Source organism: Xenopus tropicalis, chromosome 6 (genome assembly GCF_000004195.4).
Source record: "Xenopus tropicalis strain Nigerian chromosome 6, UCB_Xtro_10.0, whole genome shotgun sequence".
Lineage (NCBI taxonomy): Eukaryota > Metazoa > Chordata > Amphibia > Anura > Pipidae > Xenopus > Xenopus tropicalis.
The window spans coordinates 116,553,150-116,576,000 of record NC_030682.2 but is presented as its reverse complement, the minus strand read 5'-3'; the positions used below and the strand labels follow the sequence as shown (position 1 = coordinate 116,576,000).

The following is a 22,851-nucleotide window of genomic DNA, read 5'->3' as shown; positions in this document are numbered from 1 at the left end:
TCAATGCAGGATCCTGCTGTAGCGGCACTATTTACTCATGCATTTAAAAAAAAAACAAAAAAAACATGTTTTTCTGTGGTAATATTCTTTTAAGAAACCTGTTATTTAGCACTCTCCAAAAACTGGCAATATAATTCCTCTTGATATATTCAGTGATTAAAATACATATTTTATTTACTCAATAAATCCTGTATGTGCACCATCATTCATAGAGTAATATAATATTATAGGGTTAAGTAAATAATACGGTATGCAGTACTGGTATGGGATACGTTAACCAGAAAGCTCCAAATGGAATGGTCACTTCCTATTTGTTATCAAATAATTTGAAAAACATATTTCCATTTTCTCTGTAATAATAAAAAATACCTTATACTTGATCCCAAATAAGATATAACTAATCCTTATTGGAGGCAAAATTAGGTTTATTTGATGTTTTAGTAGTTAAAGTATGGAGACCTAAATTAAGGAAAGACCTGGAAAATCTGAGGTCCTGAGCATTCTGGATAACAGGTCCATACCTGTACTATATGCTTGTTCATTAAAATGCCAAAGCGACATACTCATACAACCCATTTAATGGTTCAGGTACATCCAGGTACATAGTCAAATGTGTTTTTCTTAACAATAATACCTGTTGAAGCAACCTAGTTAATTTGCATGCTATTTTTTGTATTCAATTATTATTAGGCCATAGCTTGTTTTATGGATGGATGGAGCAGCAAACTAAATAAATGTAATCTGCCATCACCATAATCTACTGTGACACTCCTATTTATTTTGATTTACAAATCAGTATTAAGCAATACATTGTTTTAATACGATAAGACATTAGAATACATCATTATGCATTTTGTAACTAATCTACTATTTGCCTTCTCCCATGAGAAACTGTGCAATTTATTTAGTACTTCATTAGGCCCGGCGGCGTTATCTAAACATGGCGCGCACACTGATCCATTTTGTATTGTAACAGATTGTGGATGAAAGGAAACCATTCATTTATTACTTGCTTGCCATAATTACTAGTGCACTAATTACCCCAAATCACTGGCACGCTAGTTCAGTGAGTACTGAAGTATAACTACATCAACACAACCTATGAAATTGCTTTTTTTTTTTTTTTCTTTACCCTTCCACCTCCACTGATGTTAATGTTTGGACAATGAATGTTAAAAAGCATTCATGACTACTGAATGTTTGCTGCTATTTTATTTGCAGTTTGATGGAGAGAACATGTATATGAGCATGACAGAGCCAAACCAGGACTATGTGCCAGGAAGCCAGGTGGGTTAATTAATCTTCTATGCCTTGTTTCAAATTGTAATTAAACAAATTCAAAGAGCTGCATTGCAAATGAGTGCCACTATCCATAACTGCCGCAATCAAGAATTATCATAATTTATCAACAAAGCGTTTAAGCCTTTTTGCCACTTAATGAGAAAGGGCTGATAAAAATCTATGGCTGCCATTGACTGAAAAATACTACCTTCTCCCCTCTCCTGCAAGCAAGCAGCTGTTTTGCCAGCATGAGTCGTACTAAACAGTTGTTTGTACCTTTAGGGATAAACTCTTTACAGGTGCTGCTTATGTGGATTTGTGGCTGCAGACAAGTTCATTATTTGAACCTGCACATGTTGCAAAATGTTTTCGTTAGAAATGAGAAGCAAGTTAATTTTAAGTTAAAATTATAGTGTACAAAAGCAAAGCAGTGGGATGTAACCTGTACTAATGGCAACCAAAAAGTGCAATGTTATGCATGGATATAACAGTATACTGGGCTTAGATGCTGAACAGTTAAGTCATTGCTGCCTATTATAAATAGATGCACGTGACAAATACAATTATCTGCACAACAATTTTTTTAAAACACATTTTAATATATTTTTGACTCAGTGATGTTATGGTATGTTTCTGGGCAGGCTATAGGAAAACCTGGGGAGTGCTCTTTGCTGATGCTATACCTCAGTATTTCCATTACTGGCTTTCTTTTTCTGGATGGTTCCTCAACAATGTTATTACTTATCCTGGCCTGCTAGGCAGTGCCCCCAAGCTTAGTGGATAAGAAGGCTACAGAACAGTAATCCCCAACCAGTAGCTTGTGAGAAACATGCTGCTCACCACTTTTAAATTTCTAGTTTAGACGCAAGTAATAAAAGCACAGAGACACAGTTTTAGTCTAAGCAGAACCTCCTGCAGGCCAGCAGTCCACATGTGGCTACAAGATAGCCAATCAGAGCCCTTATTTAGCATCCTCAAGGAAGTGTTTTTATGCTTGTGTGGCTCACCAACACTTTTTACATCTGAGTGTGGTTCACAAGTAAAAAAGATTGGGGATTATTGCTCTAGAACTTCACTTGGGATGGTTATGGGCATTTAGTCTGGGAAAATGGAACCTCAAGTAAGACTAGCTAGTTTACTAACAAAGAAAATACATATCACCAGTTTTGTTGCCTACAGCAACCAAATATACCTTTGCTTTCATTTTCTAGCTTGGTGACAAAACAAATCAAGAAGGGGTTTGCATTTACCTTTTAATATTAACATTAGACAAGAAAGAAATACATAAAAAGTAAGATAGTCACCCTTTAAGAGAAGGTACAGTCACCATATTAGAATCCTAAAGCTTTAAAGGGTTCCACAAATTTACAAAATAGGTGTAAGTTCCCTTCCTAATAACCATTAAAATAGCCCTTAAAATCAATTGGCCATTACCTTAATACAACTGGAGTTAAATGAAAGCTAACAGGTGATGTAATGTATTAATACTAAGGACAGCCTCAATTTCAAATTTACATTTTTTTTTAAAAAAAATATAGGAAATATTCACTAAGTACATAGTGATTTTCTACATGCTGACAACATTCTATTAGCCTGTCAAACAGCCTTACAGTTGCCCCACACTAGAACAAATCTCAGCAGCCAGCCAATCTCTGCCCCTGCTAGAATTCTATAGAAGTCTCTTGATTTCCTACTTCTCAACTAAAACAAGCAGTCTCACAATTTATGCTTTCATTCTCATTTCCCTGATAATCCTACATTTAACCATAAAAAAGAGGACTTTTATGAAGGACTAGTATTTGTGGTCCAAGGTACTGTAACTGAGTAGAGATCATGAATAATTGATTCATTTTTCAATTATTTTTGCTGCCTACTTTACATGATTTTTTAAGAAAGAATTACATCGTTTTACCGGCAACTGCTGTGAATCCCTGAGCAAATCATGAGCAAATGCTATTTCAACAAGCTAGCAAGAAAATGGTTTAAGAATATTTAAAACTTGCTTTAAAAAGCAATTATGCAGTGGAGAAATGTGTAACATTATGACAACAGCACAGAGCCCCTGTTTTAGAACTAAATGTAATCCAATCAAAGAGGAAAAATCAGCCTAATATTAACTTTCAATATGCTGTGGAAATGGAAAGGTACTTTTTGGTCACTGTGGGTCAATGACTCTAACAATGAGATAACATATTACATAATGGCTTAGAGAGAAGCTCTGTTTTGCATTAGCTTTTGAATTTCTACCCATATATATATATATATATATAATGTATATATATATACTGGATAAGGAGTTAAAGATGCTTTACTAAAGTGATGGAGGCTCTGTACAGGTCTTGCAAGAGGGGATCGGCCTAAATGTTTATTGAAGTGAGGGTGATAGAAGTATTTGAGAGTAACTTCCATTTTTGCAGTTGAACTTGAAGAGTGATCCCTTCACACAAGTGTAGTGTACTACCTATATTATGTGTTTATTACACACTCATTTACAGTAGCCTGGACTGTTGGGATGCAGTTCTCACCTGGCATTGATAGGACTATTTGCAATAGGGACTCTTAGGGGCTGATTTACTAAGACACGAATTCGAATCCGAATTGGAAAAATTCCGATTGGAAAACGAACATTTTGCGACTTTTTCGTATTTTTTGCGATTTTTTCAGCGCCTTTACGACTTTTCGGAAATTATCGCAACTTTTTCGTTACCAATACGATTTGCGCGAAAAAACGCGAGTTTTGCGTAGCCATTCCGAAAGTTGCGCAAAATCTGGCGATTTTTTCGTAGCGTTAAAACTTGCGCGAAAAGTTGCGCCTTTTTCGTAGCGTTAAAACTTAAAAGGTGCGACGCAACTTTTTGCGCAAGTTTTAATGCTACGAAAAATCGCCAGATTTTGTGCAACTTTCGGAATGGCTACGAAAAACTCGCGTTTTTTCGCACAAATCGGATTAGTAACGAAAAAGTCCCAATAATTTTCCGAAAAAATCGCAAAATACCGATCATTACGAAAAAACCACAATCGGACGCATTCGGCCCGTTCGTGGGTTAGTAAATGTGCCCCTTAGTTTAAACATTAAGAAAATGTTTATTTTCCTTATTAAATGACATTCTTCTTTTTCGCATAGATATCATATATTCATATGCATTGCCTGGGTGCCTCCCTACTGTCACTTATATATGAATAAAAATCATTTTTGGTAATAGTATTTTGATATCACAATATAAGGTATATCTTTATTGTTCTATGGATTAAAAGGTCACCAAATATTGCACAATATTGCATACAATATCCTTTCCACTGATTTAATTTTTGGTGCGGTTTGAAAATTGCAGTCTTGCAGGGAACAGATGGTGCTAGCTAATCTTACTAGAGAGAAATATAATTGTGAAAAATATGGAAAGGGAGGGGTAGTACTAATAAAAAGCTGTCGGGTAAAAAAAAATAAGGTAACTGGAAAATAGAGAAAATCCAAATAAAATAAATGTGCAAGAGCAGTGGCTGGGGGGGAGGCTCAGTCAAAAGGCCATTTAGGTTGATATGTGAGGATAAGGTTTATTTATGCTCCTAGACTATGCTCCTGCTTGAAGGTCAGCTAAAGTAAGATTTGTGGTAAATATATATATATATTCTTCATCTCTAAAATTTTTGGACCAATGTTTAAATGGCTGCTTTGTTGTGTATACAGGTATGGGGTCCATTATCCTGAAATCTGTTATCCAGAAAGCTCGAAATTACAGGAAGGCCATTTCCCATACAGTCCATTTTAACCAATTAATTCTAATTTTTAAAAATGATTTACTTTTTCTCTGTAATAATAAAACAGTAGTTTGAAATTGATCCTTATCCTTACTGGGGGCAAAAGAATTCTATTGGGTTTATTTGATATTTGAATGATTTTTTTGAAGACTGTATGGAGATCCAAATTAAGGAAAGCCCTTTTATCTGGAAAACCCCAGGTCTGGAGCATTCTAAAAAATAAGTCCAATACTTATATCTATATATGTGTTATTGGCTTAGGGGGGTTATGAATGAATGTTGGGCTTCAAAGGGGGATTAAACCAATAGTCGGGGAGTGATTGTGGTAAACCATGTGTTTATTATACAAATTATGTTTTACTTTGTTTTGCTTCTACTGCAAATAACTATACCTTTTTTTAAAAATATTGAAAGCGCAAGTAGCACTAGAAAATGCAAATGTTATATATAAATTTATTTTATATACATTTGTCTACCCAGTTTGAACTTGTAAAGAGTAGAAATGATTTCTAAAAAGCATATTTTTGTGTCATAAATATGTGTTACTAACGTTATATTGAACATAATAGACTGGGTGGAATTTGTTTAGACAAGATGTGTGCAGACACCAGATCTAATAGCTAATGCATTGAGAATTCTGCTGCATAGGTTCAGACTTTTTTTGTGTCAATGCAAGTAAATGATTTTAATGTGTTTGTGCCGTGGGCTTTTATTTAAGATTGTACAATATTCGTATCACTTCATAGTTACAGCACTAATGCATTTGATGCAATGTTACAGTGTTGCATTCATAGAGATAGGTGCAGGTCTACGGAGGGCAGATACCTGGGGCAGGTCTACATCAAAGAAAGGCAGTGTGCATAGTAACGCTTCCCTCTGCCTTTCTTAAACAAATGACCCTTATTATATTCTTCCACAGTATATACTAAGGGGTGTATTTATTAACATTGGAGCTATACATTACTGATGATGTTGCCCATAGCAACCAGTTAGATCTTTGCTTTTGTGGTAGGTTACTGTTGAAATCTTATTGCTAATTGGTTGCCATGGGCAACATCGCCGGTGAGCTTTGTCTCCAGTGTTAATAAATACACCCCTCAGTAACAGAAGTTGGAGATATTGGAAAAAAAAATAGCCCATGCTGAGGGGCAGAACTACCACTTTGTCAGAGATGTTTAATTAAACTTTTAAATTAAAATGTACAACAGAACACATTTTCATCGTCATATATATTTTTTATTGTTAGGCTGAACATAGGCATAAAATATATTACCCATTCTTCTACTCGGATCTATAACAAAGCCAGCTCTTACAGCATTCATCTTCATTTAATTACAAACACTTATTATCAGTCCTACATATCTTTGAAGATTTCTCAAGTTGAGTGTAAACAAAAGGAGAAAAAAATAATTATTAAGTTTGTATTTTGTGAAATTGTTACCAGTAAATTTGTTTTTTTTTTTAGAGATAGAAATCCCAAATACCGTGCTGCCAGTTTTAATATAACCATTAGATTAAAGTGCCCTAGTATCATCTTCTTTTTGCCTTAAGGGATCTGAAGTGCACGGGCTAATTGAATTTGCTTTAAACAGTGAAAACACAAACTCAGGGAATGATTGCTATTCTAAAGCAGCTGCTGCTTCCCAGAGAATTATTATAAATAATCTTAAATAAAGGATGCAAAATACATACATTGCTACATTCTCTCTGTTACTTTGGAGAATTCTTTCTGGAGATATAGTTAATCATTATAATTGCATTTGCAATGCTTCAGTTTAACTTTTGAAGAGGAGGCATAACCTTGTTATCTTCTTTATAGCTATCTAAATAAACACATTTGCAAATATGTTTTGTTTCCGTGTGACTCGAAATAAATGTGTTATTGTCTTCTAGGATATAGATTTCTTCCTTGTGTGATCAAAACACCTGCTTTTCCATTGCCCTTACAATCAGGAGCAATCTTCTCAGTAGAAATAACTATAAATAAGGGCATCAGTGCCCAATTCATGTAAGTCCAGCTATCCGAAGGAAATGCAGGCATCACAGTTCCGACCTACTATAATGGGAGGTGGCTGCCAGCTGGTAAAGGCATTCTGGCTAAGTTTGTACCTCTAAGACTATTATATTGATTAAGGCTAATACTATATGTGTTGTGTTCTCCCACCCATGACTCTACACTTTATTTACTAGCTTCTGTTCATACTTGCCTCCCCCCAAGCCACTCCTTTGTGTAAATAAAGGGAATAGGGGATAAAATATGGAAATGACAAACAGAATTACATGGAAATGTACAATTAAAGTGCATGCAAACTGAAAGGCTTAGAAACAGCTGTTACTATAGATACAGAGGCTATCACGGGTTTAGGCAAGCATATAACCAAAGAGGTGAGAGAATGATACAGCACATCAGTAGAAGGAAATATGGAATGAGAGGAAGTGCTAGCTGGGTCAGGAATATAAAGGGAGCAATAGACTACCATCAAATAATGAAACAAGATACTGCATAATGAAATGTGAATTGCAAGCTCAGAATTTACAGGAAGGCCATCTCCCATAGACTCTATACTGCTACTCTATAATACCCTACTCATAGACAGTATATCAAATAATTTAAATTTAAAAAAAAATTATTTCCTTTTTCTCTGTAATGATAAAACGGTACCTTGCACTGGATCCCAACTAACATACAATTAATCCATATTGGAAGCTAAACAATCCTATTGGGTTTATTTCATGTTGAAATTATATTTTTAAGCAGATTTAAGGTATGTAGATCCATATTACCAAAAGACCTGTTATCTGGAAAACCTCAGGTCCCGAGCATAACAGGTCCCATACCTGTACTGTTACACTTTAGCTCTTTGCTGGCTGTAGGCAAACAATGTGCAAATGAGCATCTGGGTAGCAAGCCGTAGCACCCAATCATTGTTTTTTTCAGCCAGCTGCATTTAAAACAGATAGCAAAAAACTGATGAATTGCCATGCAAGTGTTGATCAATGAGCCCCACTAAGTCTCTGCTGAGTGTATCTGACTAAGTCAAGCAGACAGGGAGGGATGTTTTAGTCTTTTTAACAATATGTTTATATAAGGGTCAAGTTATGTTTTACTAATATTTCTATAAATGTAATTTGTAACCTACTGGTGCAGAATGTATGAAATATATTGTTTGTTTTTCATATACCCCCATATGTAATAAAAGGCACTAAGTTTGTCTAGTAGCAGTAACCCATAGCAACGAATAAGATGTTTGTTTTTAAACAAGTGACAAGTAAACTCTACCTGTTGATTGGTTGCTATTGGTAACTCTACCTGGGCAAACTTAGTGCCTTTTATTACATAATCCCCATAAACTGTTAGAGAGTGGTTACAATAAAAAACTGTTTCATATACTGTTGTAGTATTGCCATACCTCCTGGTTAGTAGAGCCTATAGTGCACTGTTTTTGGTTAAACTTTTCATATACAGTATATACTTAAGATTATACAGGTATCGGACCCCTTATCCGGAAACCCATTATCCAGAAAGCTCCGAATTACGGAAAGCCCGTCTCCCATAGACTCCATTATAAGCAAATAATTCTGAATTTTAAAACTGATTTCCTTTTTTTATGTAGAAATAAAACAGAACCTTGTAATTGATCCCAACTAAGATATAAATAATCCTTATTGGATGCAAAACAATCCTATTGGGTTTAATTAATGTTTTATTAATTTTTTAGTAGACTTAAGGTATGGAGATCCAAATTACGGAAAGACCCCTTATCCGGAATACCCTTGGTCCCGAGCATTCTGCATAATGGGTCCTATACCTGTATTATGTATATGTATATACTGTGTATGTGTGTATCACACTGTGTGTTCCCACTCTTTCATGTACAGTAAACACTGACATTTGCAATATATTTCAATAAAGCATGACATATTTGAAGCGGGACCTGTTCTGCAGACTATATTTTAAACAATTTCTTTAATAGATACCCACTGTTTCGCTTTTCTGCTGTCCTCTCTAAGACTGAAAAGGTTAGATGAAAATCTCGTTCTGGGATTCAGTTAGAAAATTGCTAAGTAGCAACATATGGTTCACTACTGTTTCTGTGATGTTGCTGCAAGCAAATAACAAAATACTACTCTTGAAATTATTTTTACAGAAAGCCTTGGCATCACGCCACAATACACAGCATAGAGTGAAAATTAATGATGTTTCTTGAGACTATCCCAGAGGTCTGTTTGGCACCACATTTTGCTACCATTGGTTTGTGTGAGTGCTTATTAAATTCCTTCTTCATAGCTGTTGAACTATCTTGTAACATACTAGGCTGGTGAACTAATCTTTGGTTTCTGTACTGAACATTTGTTGCCTATATTGGAAAATGTAAAGGATTTAATATAGTCATCATTATAAATGAAGCTCTCTGTAGGGCTGCTGGTTTCCTTTAAAGGTCTCTGTGTAAAGTTACACACTGCTATTTATCTGGGAACTAAATATGTGGGAGGCCCAATGCAAATTGTAGTTAGCAAGCTGGTCCCGGTGTGGGACGATGGGGCAAGTCTTCAATTCAGTAGGTGCTATTTTTACAGTACATTATGCTCAACCCTGTGGAACATGGCACACTTTTTTTTGTAGGGAATAGACTAATAGGCAGATTAGTAATATAATTTCCCCATTTGGGGAATGTATATAAAGCTGACTAAAATGCAGTGCTCCTTAAAAAAACTATATAGAAATCTCCGTTATTGTTGCCATACAAATGATTAATATCACGCGTCGGATAAATTAAAACAAAAGATAATCAAGGTATTTATAAAGGTGTGCATTAGACTCAGAACTAAAGTTACATAATTACTTTACATCACCCAACAACTGGGGTACCCCATGGAAATTAATTGAACAAGCTCAATTAGAACTGCAATACAGTGCAGTTTTATGTGATGAAATCACATTACAGTGTGTTGTCATTTACCCAACATCAGTGCCAGGCCAAGTGGTACTTCTTTTCCCAGCATCCTCCCTGCACATACCCTCTCCTCCTATTCCAGTCCATTCACCCATTTCTGAGTGCACTAACTCTGAGCTGTACTCTCCCCATTTCAGACTGGAGCAGAAAAAATACAAAGTAATTTTTCTTTAGCATTGTGCCCCCCTGTAACTGTGCCCTAGGCAGCTGCTTACTGTGCCTACCCCTATTTCCGGCACTGTGCCCAACATTAAGTTATTGCACTTGTATTTCTTAGTGGCTGAGAATTAACTGTGATTGCATTTAGAGTGCTCTAAATCATTGCATAAAATATTCATCTAATGTATGGATATAAGGATTGATTAAAAGAGTGTCCTTTCTAGATATCAATATTGCATATATACAATTTTTCAAAAAAATTAATAATTTAACATTGCATTGCCTATGACATTTGCAATTCCACTTTACTTTGACATCGTTTTTATCATTGTTGTAATCTATATTTTTCTGTGCCATGGGCAAATTGGCAAAATTAAAAAACAATTAGTGGAGCTATAATTTAGGGGGAATGGAGAGGGTCTTGCTCTTTCCTTTTGGTGTTTTATAAATAGCAGCCAACTGCAACTCATATCGGCAATCAAGTACCTATACATAATATATCTATCTAATATACAGTATATAATTATATATATATACAATATATCTATATTTCAATTCTGGTTCTACTTTGACACAAGCCCAAATAACAAAAAAACAACCAATGTAATCATTTGGAAATATACCTGCATAAAATAATAACACAGAATGTTAGCAAGGGACATTCAAAGCTGAACCAATGCTGAAAATGGGCGGGTGAAAGTAGGGTTGGTGTTGGTGCCGCTATTGAGCTCAAGAAATTCAATCTGTTCTTGCAATCTATTTTTGGGGGAGGGTGTAATGGGTGTTTTGCGTCCAAGCCTTGTAAAAGCAGAGCAGGTGGATGTTTTTATGAAACTCTACCTACCTTAGGCTTCTCCAAGCCAGCCATTGAACTAGAGATCTGCATATTAGTCCATTTCTATTGGTTTGCTGATCTCATCCATGCTGCTATGTATGCCTGTTAACATGTTGGAAACAGTAGAATTCTAGATAAAGAATGTTTTATCCTGCCCTGTGGGCTTTGTTAGAAAACAGGTTTGGTAACTCTGTTAAATAAAATGACTGGACTGTCAGGACAAGCAGAACTCTATAAAACTGAAAATAAAAAAGGCTAAAAATGTATAAAAAAAAAAAAGAAGAAAAGAAATGACATTTTGAGTGGATATTCAATTAAAAGATTATATATAGTTAAAGGGATACTACTATAGAGGTGGAGATCAGCACATTTGCTTTGACTCCAGGCATTTGTCCTCCATAATAAAAAGGCAGTTTTTGTTATTTCTATCATTGTTATTGGAAGCATTTTTTCCAGATGGCCTAGGAAGCTTCCATCTATCACAGCTGATAAGGCAGTTAATGTAATATGTGCCTATCGTAATTGCGTCTGATTAGCCAAAATGGATGCAACTGCGTGCATTTTTGCAAGACTAGCGCCGAATAGCTACAAAGTCTGCCTGACATCATTTCCAGTGTACACTGCCGTAATTTCCCGTGTTGCTGTGCGAGTGACGTGTGCATCTTTTTTTTTTTTTTTTGGTGCAGCAGCACCTGATTTGGAACAGAAAGCAGAAAGGACTGAGCAGGGCTGAGCACAACTAAAGGGACGAGCAAAGAGCACAAGTTTCTTTACTGGAAGTGATTTTACTTCCAACTGACTGCAGTGCAAGTTGTACTCTGCGTGTATCGACAGAAATGAGCCCTATACACATGGACATGAACACACGTATACACATGCACTGCAATACACATGCACTGCAACACACATACACATGCACTGCAACACACATGGACATGAACACACGTATACACATGCACTGCAATACACATGCACTGCAATACACATACACATGCACTGCAACACACATACACATGCACTTGAACACACGTATACACATGCACTGCAATACACATGCACTGCAATACACATGCACTGCAATACACATGCACTGCAACACACATACACATGCACTGCAACACACATGCACTGCAACACACATACACATGCACTGCAACACACATACACATGGACATGAACACACTTATACACATGCACTGCAATACACATGCACTGCAACACACATGCACTGCAACACACATACACTTGGACATGAACACACGTATACACATGCACCGCAATACACATGCACTGCAACACACATACACATGCATGCACACACATAAATATTCACACATATACACATACATACATATATTAGCGTTTTCTATTTTCTTTCTAAAAGGTGGTCACGCAATAAAATATGAACACAATACCACTGCTTATAATTCCAGAATGTCCTTTTAAAAATTTGAAAATAACTGATTGTAAAGTATAATTTGAGTTTTTAGATCAGATGAGATGTTGATTTCTCATGAATAATAATGTGCTTTTGAAATAAATTGTATGCTAATATCAGCAGTTTGTATTCTAGTTGATATGGTTGATTGTAAGGTTAGTGTCCTGTGACATGTAGGGACTCCTATAATTACTTATTTTAAGATGGGAAAGTGGGAATATAATACAGGTATGGGGTCCCTTATCCAGAAACCTGTTATCAAGAAATCTCAGAATTATTGGGAGGCAATTTCCCATAGTTCATTTTAAGCAAACAATTCTAATTTTTAAAAATCATTCCTTTATCTCTGCAATAATTAAACCGTACTTTCTACTTGATGCCAACTAAGGTATAATTAATCTTTATTGGAGGCAAAACAATTCTCTTAGGTTCATTTCATGTGTATTTTTTTTTAGCAGACTTGCTATGTACACAAAAATTGGTTGTAAATATATATTCAAAACTATTGGAATTGCTGAAAGTAAAACCCACTGAGCAGGAAGTCACTGTGATTTCCTCTTTGTACTGAATGTAATTTCTAATTGTGGGAGCGGAATATGACGCCTGGATTTGTGGGAAATAGAATCCCTCTGTTGTGGAATCTCTAGTATTCGCTTGTTAGGAAAAGACAAGCGACTTGTTGCTGGAACTTACTTTTTGGAAATCGCAGCGACTAAATCTCCCTGTGGGAAATTAGCCTTAGGATATGGTCACTGTTCCCCATGAAGCCATGCATACCCTGGATTTGAACTGCTGAAGGTGCCCAAAGTTAATTATCCATAGAAATGTATGAATATTGATCTAGGGGGTGTTGTGTCCTTGTAAGGTTAAATGCATGGGCCTTTGTCATTTTCCAATGACTTTGTATGCATGTTATCACTATGTGATGTAGTTTACCTAGCAATTACCTAGTCGAGTAGTTTGTGTTCAAATCTTTGAACATAATTTTTTTTTGTGTGTGAATCATTCTTATTAAATATTCTCTCTGCTTGGTGAATGCCAGTATAATATAGAGCTGAATTCATCATTTATGTACATTGAATTTGCTTGCTCAGACTACAAAGTGAATCTCTAAACAGGGCTACATCTCTAACAGACACCTCTCCTTGGCTAAGTACTTATTGAGTTTATTTAACATTGTCCTGCAAGCCTGAACTAGTTACTAAAACCAGTTTTCTGTGCAAGTTTGGAATGATTAGTCTGTACAATCCCAGAGGTATTCATTATAGAATTGCTCTTGTTGCACTGCAATAAAATTGGCTTTTTTTAATGGTTAATAAAAGACTGCCTGGAAAAATAGGCCGTCTAATTAAGTAACAACTCTACCATCCTATTTGACATCTTCATTACTCAAAATTAAAAATATGCTTTAGTTGAACTTAAAATGTACTATTGAATATATTTTTGTATTTAAAGGGGAAGGTTACCTTTGAAATATATTTTTGTATGTTAGAGATGGACCTAGTTTTCAGTTTGTCTTTACAAATTTGTCAGCTTGAGAAAGAACCTGCAGAGTCTGAAACACTGCTATATATGTGCCATATGTGAAACAAAGGTGGTTTTACTATTACGGAATGGGAGTGCTACAGTCCTTGCAATGTTGAAGTGAAAGGTGTGTTGAGGAGAAAATATGTTGTGTGCTCCCCTGTAAGGAAGATTTCAAGAGAATACTTGTGCTGGAAACCCAAGTATTGCCCTTCCTAGTGATGTTGTGATGGCAGATTCTGTTAATGCCTTTAAGAGGGGCCTGGATGAGTTCTTGAACAAGCATAGTATCCAAGGCTATTGTGATACTAATATCTACAATTAGTATTGATGTTGGTATACACACACCAAAAGGATTATTAGGAACACCATACTAATACGGTGTTTGACCCCCTTTCGCCTTCAGAACTGCCTTAATTCTACGTGGCATTGATTCAACAAGCTGCTGAAAGCATTCTTTAGAAATGTTGGCCCATATTGATAGGATAGCATCTTGCAGTTGATTGAGATTTGTGGGATGCACATCCAGGGCACAAAGCTCCCGTTCCACCACATCCCAAAGATGCTCTATTGGGTTGAGATCTGGTGACTGTGGGGGCCATTTAGTACAGTGAACTCATTGTCATGTTCAAGAAACCAATTTGAAATGATTCGAGCTTTGTGACATGGTGCATTATCCTGCTGGAAGTAGCCATCAGAGGATGGGTACATGGTGGTCATAAAGGGATGGACATGGTCAGAAACAATGCTCAGGTAGGCTGTGGCATTTAAACGATGCCCAATTGGCACTAGGGGGCCTAAAGTGTGCCAAGAAAACATCCCCCACACCATTACACCACCACCACCAGCCTGCACAGTGGTAACAAGGCATGATGGATCCATGTTCTCATTCTGTTTACGCCAAATTTGAATGTCTCAACAGAAATCGAGACTCATTAGACCAGGCAACATTTTTCCAGTCTTTAACTGTCCAATTTTGGTGAGCTCGTGCAAATTGTAGCCTCTTTTTCCTATTTGTAGTGGAGATGAGTGGTACCCGGTGGGGTCTTCTGCTGTTGAAGCCCATCCGCCTCAAGGTTGTGCGTGTTGTGGCTTCACAAATGCTTTGCTGCATACCTCGGTTGTATCAGCTTGAATCAGTCGGCCCATTCTCCTCTGACCTCTAGCATCAACAAAACTACAGGTAGTGGATGAATATGCTCTTGCTACAAACAGAAGTATACATTCAATATGCTGAAACTGATTAATGAATTTAAAGCAAGAAGGAAAAGGTGTCCTAAAAATTAAATTTATGGGCATGGAAAGAGATAAAATCCTATTTAATTAATCCATAGAGATGCCTTTATTCAACATTTTTTGAATCGACTGAATACGCAATCCTTCACAAAAGATTCAGCTGAAAGCAAACCTTAACCCTTAAATTTAAACAAAACATGAAACATTACCATCATTTTTAACCCTACGTGCAGCTGCAGATGCTCTGGAACCCCAAGTGGAACCTGAAGTGTATAATCTACATCACCAGCACTTTGGAACTTTCCTTCTAAGGATTTACAACCTACATCAAATTCCCAGGGTCACATGATTTTAAAGGTTTGGATATAGTTTGGCTGAACACTTAGGGGCCTGTTTATTACAATTCAAAATTGTATCTTTTTTAATGATTTGAGTATATTTCCGAGAAAAAAAATGACTATTGTTCTATTAATAACAGAGTTGTTAAGGCAAATTACTAGTAGTTGACTTATGTAAGAAACTTGACTTTATTCTTGCTTGTGATTTATGGCATTGATTGTTCTTCCTTTCAAGAATATTTTTTTTCAATCCACAATCATAATTTTAAAAAAGAGTTAAGATCCGACCACTGTAAACCTGGCAAGCTTTTTTTTGTTGTTGAAAAAACTCGCTATTGTGTTTTCTTACACTGACCAACAATAAATCTGCCCCTGTGTTTTACATTTAATATTGTCCCTATATAGAATGCATTTCTTTCCATATACAGGCTTGGGGGCTATTATGCAGAATTCACAGGACCTGCAGTTTTCCAGATAAGGGATCTTTCTGTAGTTTGGATCACCATATATTAAGTCTGCTAAAAATCATGTAAACATTAAATAAACCCAATAGGATTGTTTTGCTACCAATAATAATATATCTTAGTTGGGATAAGGTGCAAGGTATTACTACAGGTTAAAAATGTAATTATTGGTTGAATGAACTTGTGTGAAAATGGCCTTCCTGTAATTTGGAGCTTTCTGGTTAACAGGTTTCCAGATAAGACATCCCATACCTGTAGTAAAGTCATGTTACTGTGACTTTTCTGCGCACTTTCAATTTTACATGTTTTACGAATGAGGTAAAAGTACAATTTTCTCCAATAACATCACTTAATGATTGATGTTATTGAATCTCTGTGTTTTGCCACTTTTCCCTAAATATATTAGAAAGAATACAGTATAAATTGTGTTTTATAGATTTTTCTTTCCCTATGGGAAAATGTGGCCATCCATAAATGAGAGAAGCTGATGAAAAAGATAAAACAGAAAGTTTTGCCCTAGCAGATAATATGGTTTTGATAACTGTGACTTGATAAATTAGCCTGCTGAGTGCTTTTAAATGAAGATGATCTATTAGTGTTGTTGAACACGTGAAGTAAGACAAAAAGTTGTTTTCAGCATCATTGACTTAAACATATCAATGGCACTGTTGGACAATTCTTGCTGAGTGTTGAGATGATTTATGGAATGGACTCCAGGTTTTCCTCCGCAATACATTATGTTCTGAAACTATCAGCAGTAAGTCATGCTGAGACAAAAGAGACTGTGAAATATGTGATTATAAATGTACTCCATTCAGAAATTAAAGATAAGGTTTGTGTTATTTAAACTTCTCAAAGTGTCCTCTGTGAAGCATTTTATCCTCGTATTTGAACGATTTTGAAAGTAAAATATAGGTTTAATGAGATCTGTACAATGTGCATATCCATTTAATAAAATTACAGATGGAAATCTTTCAATGCTGCAGAAAAGTACTAGGCAAAAATTAAAAAAAACTAAAACCCTATGGTTTGTTTCAATTAATGTTTGTAAAATCAAGTTCTACAACCTTTTTTTTATAATATTAGATAAATGTAGTTATCTTCTTGCATATTAAAATGGGATTGCTGCCATTTCTGAGAAATACTTTGTTGACTTGTTCTCTTTAAAACATCAATATCTTATTTGCAGCACAATTTACTCTTTGGCACATTCCTTTGCAGCCTTATTTGAAATAACAAGCAAAGAGGGTTGTGCTCCCATAGTGTAAAAAAACATAGAAAAAATTAATATATTAAAAGTATTGCATTTACACAATCAGCTCATCAAACACAATAGCCAGTGGTAAGGGTATTCAGAATCATCCCAATCTGTTTCACCTAAAAATAACTTCAGGAGCAGTAGTAAATGAGTATCATGGAGGGAACAGATGGAAGTCCTGTCTGGGGTGTGGTCCCCGTGTGAGTCCAGACAGATGCATAGCTCCAAAAATGTCAGGGTATGTCATGGACTAGCAATCATTCAGTCATAATTGGGTGTAACAGGGTGTGATTAGGGTTGATTGTGGGCAAGGTGGGAAAGTATGTTTAAACAACCATTCCTTTTATTTTGGGACCATATTTTTCTTAGCTGGCCTATTTCCTTGCACTGAAAATGTGAAAGCTTAGAATCAAGGAGAATCTCAAAATAAATTCAAGACTCACATTTTAAATCTCCTCCATGGCCTTTAATCTGAAAATGGTAGAATGCTTGCTAGGCTTTACCAATCAATACCCTTTGAAGACAAGATCTCTTAGGCATGGAGAATCCTTATCATCTGTGTTTTATGCAGCAAAAATCCATATAAAGTTTTTTTTTTTTAATTTTTACTTGGTTCAGTGTCTTCTTAACATCAAATCGAAACCAGAGTGTATAAATGGAAAGGCAATCATAAAAGTAAGGGCATATATAAAACTGATGTGCAATATGAAGGGCATAGGCTGTGCTTGTCAATCCCTTTTTTATGTTTCTGTTCGCTGGCTTTCAGTGGCCATGCTATATTGAGCAGAGTTTCCCTGTGTTTAGTCTATAAGAAGATACCTATAGAGAGTAAACACTTTTTACTTCTCAGAATTTCATATTAAACCATTGATTTCATGTGTTAGTAATGGCTTTTTTATCAAACGTTGATTTTTTTTTTTGCAAATTACATTTGCTTCCCCAAGACTCACTGAAAGGGATATTCAGCAGCAATAAGACTCCTGAAGAAACTTCATGGAGCCATAGGAATGTATATTAAACTTTAAATTCTTATGAAAAACTACATCTGTTAGAAATTCTGTGAAAGCCATTATGCCAGACTTTGTTATGCCTTGGGGAGAATGATGTTCCAAACACAACATAATCTATAAGGATTGATATTTGCCTTTAGTGAATAGTGCCTTTAGTAAATATAATAACGATACACTCATAGATTGTATATGTGTGCAATTATTTTGTTTTGTTTTTTTTACATTCCAGTCATATCCTGGCCCGAGCCTAGAAAATGAAGACTTTAACATCCCACCAATAACACCGCCTTCACTGCCAGACCATACACTTGTGCCATTGTCAGAAACAGAAAGTGGATTCCACTCCCTCTGTCACCCAGTGAATCAAAATGGTCTTCTCCAATTCCACCCTCAGAACATGGATTTACCAGCAATTACAGTGTCCAATATGCTGGGTCAAGATGGCTCTCTGCTCGCCAACTCCTTGTCAGTGGTAAGTGAATTTAATAATAATATTCTATTTTAAAGTAATATATGCCCCTTAATGTAAATCATGTCTCCAATATTAATACAATATATTAACAGCTGAACAAAGTACAAATAGTTGCACGTGTCCAAATTCATCTCACATGTAAACATGCAATGTATTGGTAGAATTTCAGTAAGCTCCATATATTTGTAGCTTTTAGCACTGTTTTTATACTCATGTAAGTGAATTTCCTTATATACATTGATTTTCTTTATGTATCGAAACAAATCCTTCGAATAATATGTAGATAAGTTGCCATGAAAAAAATCATAGTAATCAGTAAATAATAATAATAAACAATAATAATGTTTAATTGTTGTGTTCTTTTCTACCTTGGTAAAAGCCCTTTCACAAGCAGCACACACATGTTTTGTTCAGGGTCTATGAAATGAATGCAATTTTTTTTCCTTAGATCCATTGGGAGCACAGCAAATCAGCAAATGGAAATATATTAAAGCAGCTTGCATTTCTAATACACTATGTTGCCATTATGAAAAGGACCAGTAGCATATTGAATAATGCAGCTTTCAAAGCTCAGCAGAAAATCTGATTACAAAAAAAAAATTTGATTACTGGTTTTCTGAGGGTTTTTTTTTTCTCCCCAAATATTGTGGCATTTTGTTCCTGTACATGCATAAAACATAACAGGGGACCCACCTGGAACCTCTTTTAGGACAGAAAAAGAATAGATGATGTCAAATGTAATTACTTCAGTATCAAATAACACAAGCATTAGCCTGAAATGAAATGGGTGTCACATTGTGTAAAAAGAAATGCATTTAAACAATGTGACAGGGGAATAAAGGCAATGAATAATTAGATATTCTTTTGCACAATTTATCACGGTATTATCAGGCACATCTTTGTTTTTCTTTTAGATTTGTTTGTTCAGTATACGTACACATAAATATGTGCTATGACATCCAAAACATAGACTGTACCATTACGTAACCAATATAGCGATTAGCACCTCCTTTGGCAAACATGAAAGCCACAATACTTTATATTAAGATAAGTTGTTATTTTGGTAAGCCACCCCTTTAGTGTATATAATTGCTGTAAATAACCATTCAGAGAAAATAATGGAATCAAACTTACTATTACTATTACAAAAAATGTGGCGCCATATACTGAAAGAATGTTCCATTTTTGTTCTTTATTTTGCAAAGATTGCATTTTTTTAAAGAGCTAGGGTTACTTTGCTCACTCAGAACAGATGGCACACAAAATCTTAAAAAGAATGAAAGATGTTATTTCCATAGAAGCATAGAAATGGCGAATAAGAATGAACTTTAGCAATAATCAAGAAGATCTAAAGACAAATGCATTTTTTGTACTATGGGCATGTAACAATTGTTGTTTTATTACTTATAATATCGACAGGGGACAGCAAATATAGGTAAACACATAAAAAATGGATTTTAAAAAGTCTTCCTAAAAGGATCAGCCGAGTAATATGACAAAGATATTTGAATATTAGTTGCATATCCGGCCTATTGTATTTTATATAAAAGTTGATTGACAGTTGATTAATTATACAAATAAACATAGGAACAGCACACTCCAGTAGGTTTGGTTTAGCAGTTCATTCCCCAGTTAATGGTCCATACCAGTGCCAATCAAGTAATGTAAATGGACAGAGCTACAATCTGAACAGTAATGTACAAAAAGCTGATACAGCAGACAAAATAAAAGCACCCAAGCCATTTATTCCTATTATAATTATTTTGCTGTTAAAAAAATGAAATAATATTGAAACAAATAACCACCCAGAAGGCATTGCTGCACCCCAGTGCATACCATCAATAGTAATATATATTATTCCAGAGCACTGTACCCTGGTTTCCTGGACAAACTTTCACCAAATATGCCCAAATGATGAAATACCAAAGAAAGCAGTATCACTCACTAAATTGTTTTAATAAAAGGAATACTCTCCCCCTTCATACAGGCTAGATGGATGCATTCTTCTCTCCTACTGTACAGCCAGTGATCACTAGCTATTTATTAATGTATTCAGTACTAGATGACAGCTCCATGTTTAGTTTGTGTATACTTTACTTTGTACACTTTAGCACATATACCAATACACCCCAAAAGTGGCTAATGAACATGTTTTTTGGTTTGGAGCAGTTTGTAAAGTACTTTGAAGTGGCTAAACTTGATAGACTTATAGCATCTTTCAACCTAAGTGGTTTTATCTAGACTGCCTTTTTTTGCACCGAAATAAATCAATAGCAGAAGAGCAGACATTGAGGGTCAGTGGTGGCACAAACTTCAGAATCTTTTAACTTGAAAACTGCGATTTTTTTTTCGAATTGTTACATAAAAAAACAATCCAAAACCTCTAAAGTTTAGACACAAAAGAATCAAGGGTAGGGAAGGGACATCTGCAACTGACTTCTACATGATCTTGGCAGGTTTAATTGTTGGATTCAGATTTGTAGCCATTTTGACGCACAGTAAATCTCGAAAAAGTTGCAACTGCTTTTTTTTTGTGCTAAAAATCCATATTGGAAAAAAAAATTGACAGTTAGTAAATAGCCCCCTAAGATTAGTTGAATATGCAGTACCATATCAATGTTGAATGATTTATGCCCCTTGACCACAGTTTATTTCTAGTATAATGTGCTGCTAACTAAGATAGAAAGTTGAAGTTACTTCCCCTCCTCAGGAACATTATTAGCTCATTATATATATATATATACATTAACTAACAGCTCTTGATTGCTCACTGACACAGACATAAAGTGATAATCAGGTGTTTGAAGCAATGGCCCAGATTCCCTCCCGCAGTAGCTTTCCAGAGTAAAGTAGGGGAGATCCTCTATAAGATTTTCTTTCCTTTCTCTAGTTGCACTTTGTAGGCAAAAACAAAAATCCATAGATTTTGTTTTGTTAATTAGAACAGCAGCTTAATATTTTTCAGAGCTATTTTAAAATTGAAAGACACTGTACACATACATTATCATTATAGTTATTATCTTTTATTTATATAGTGCTAACAGGTTCTGAAGCTCTTTATTGAGATTATACATCATTCACACACTCTGTGCTTAACATTACCATTCATCTGTAGAAAGATAAAATTGTTTAATATTGTTCTTTAGAGAAACACGTAGGTGTACAGTGTTCAATTTAACTTTGTCTAAACAGAAGAAATTATGCCAGTTTTAGATTTCTGTACTAGTATCATGTTATTTATCTGCATAAAACATTTCTATAGATTAAGAAGGATATGACACAACAAACAAACAAAAAAACTGAAAGTTTAACTATCCATATGACAGCATGACTTAAAAGCAACATCTTGCTACCATTCATTTTTAGTAGAGGGGTTGCACTGTCTTAGCACTTGGAGCTGACAGCATGATACACAGTAATTATAGTTGACAGACAGGATAAACATTTGTTAATTCATACTTTGCAGATCTAGGCAGTAGAACTGTAAATGAATAAGCATAAGATGATTATTGTAATAAACCAGACATTCCCTATTGCATAATGCAAAAGGAATTTTCAGTACACAGCATCAGCCATACAAGAAGGAGTAGAAGTCGCACACAGTAGATTCAGTAAGGGGTTCCGAGTGCCCATCCCTTGCTTCTTCTTTCTGATTTCCAATTACTCAACTGAATGACAAATATTTTGTCTGCTAAAATTTTTAGGGGCTGATTTGTTAATTACCATGATTTATTAACTACCAGTGATGTATCGGTTAATGACGGTTAAAGAGTTAACAATAGTTTAAAATGTGACATTATTTTCTCATTCATTTCAGTGTTTAAAACAGAAACCCCTAATATACCTATTACTGTAATCTGTTCCTTTAAAAAGTCTGAATAAATAGCATTTTATATGCTGAAATCCAGCTGCAAAACAGTTCTCTTTCTGCATCATTTGAAATCCTGGCAGGGGAGGAAGGACTGAAACTGGAACTACATAACCCACAATGCATTGCATTGTGATGTTTCTTTACTTATTGACATCACATGTGCAGGGAATTGTGGGATTTGGGGAATGCAGGCTGAGGGCAGTCAACTACTGTCTGTTACTACTAAAAGTAGTCAGCCAGATCAGCAGGAGAAT

General features: G+C 35.4%; 1 protein-coding gene across 3 annotated transcripts in view; it reads left to right on the top strand.

Annotated features, from left to right (window-relative positions):
* The window catches only part of tox (thymocyte selection associated high mobility group box), a 159,282-nt gene that overhangs the window by 85,595 nt on the left and 50,836 nt on the right, over window positions 1–22,851 (top strand). For 2 of the 3 annotated variants that reach the window (XM_012965279.3, XM_012965282.3), the window contains exons 3-4: window positions 1,222–1,287; window positions 18,484–18,726. In XM_012965279.3, coding sequence (XP_012820733.2) covers window positions 1,222–1,287; window positions 18,484–18,726 — 309 coding nt within the window. The remainder of the gene's footprint in view (window positions 1–1,221; window positions 1,288–18,483; window positions 18,727–22,851) is intronic. The other variant, XM_018095125.2, reaches the window with a different exon arrangement.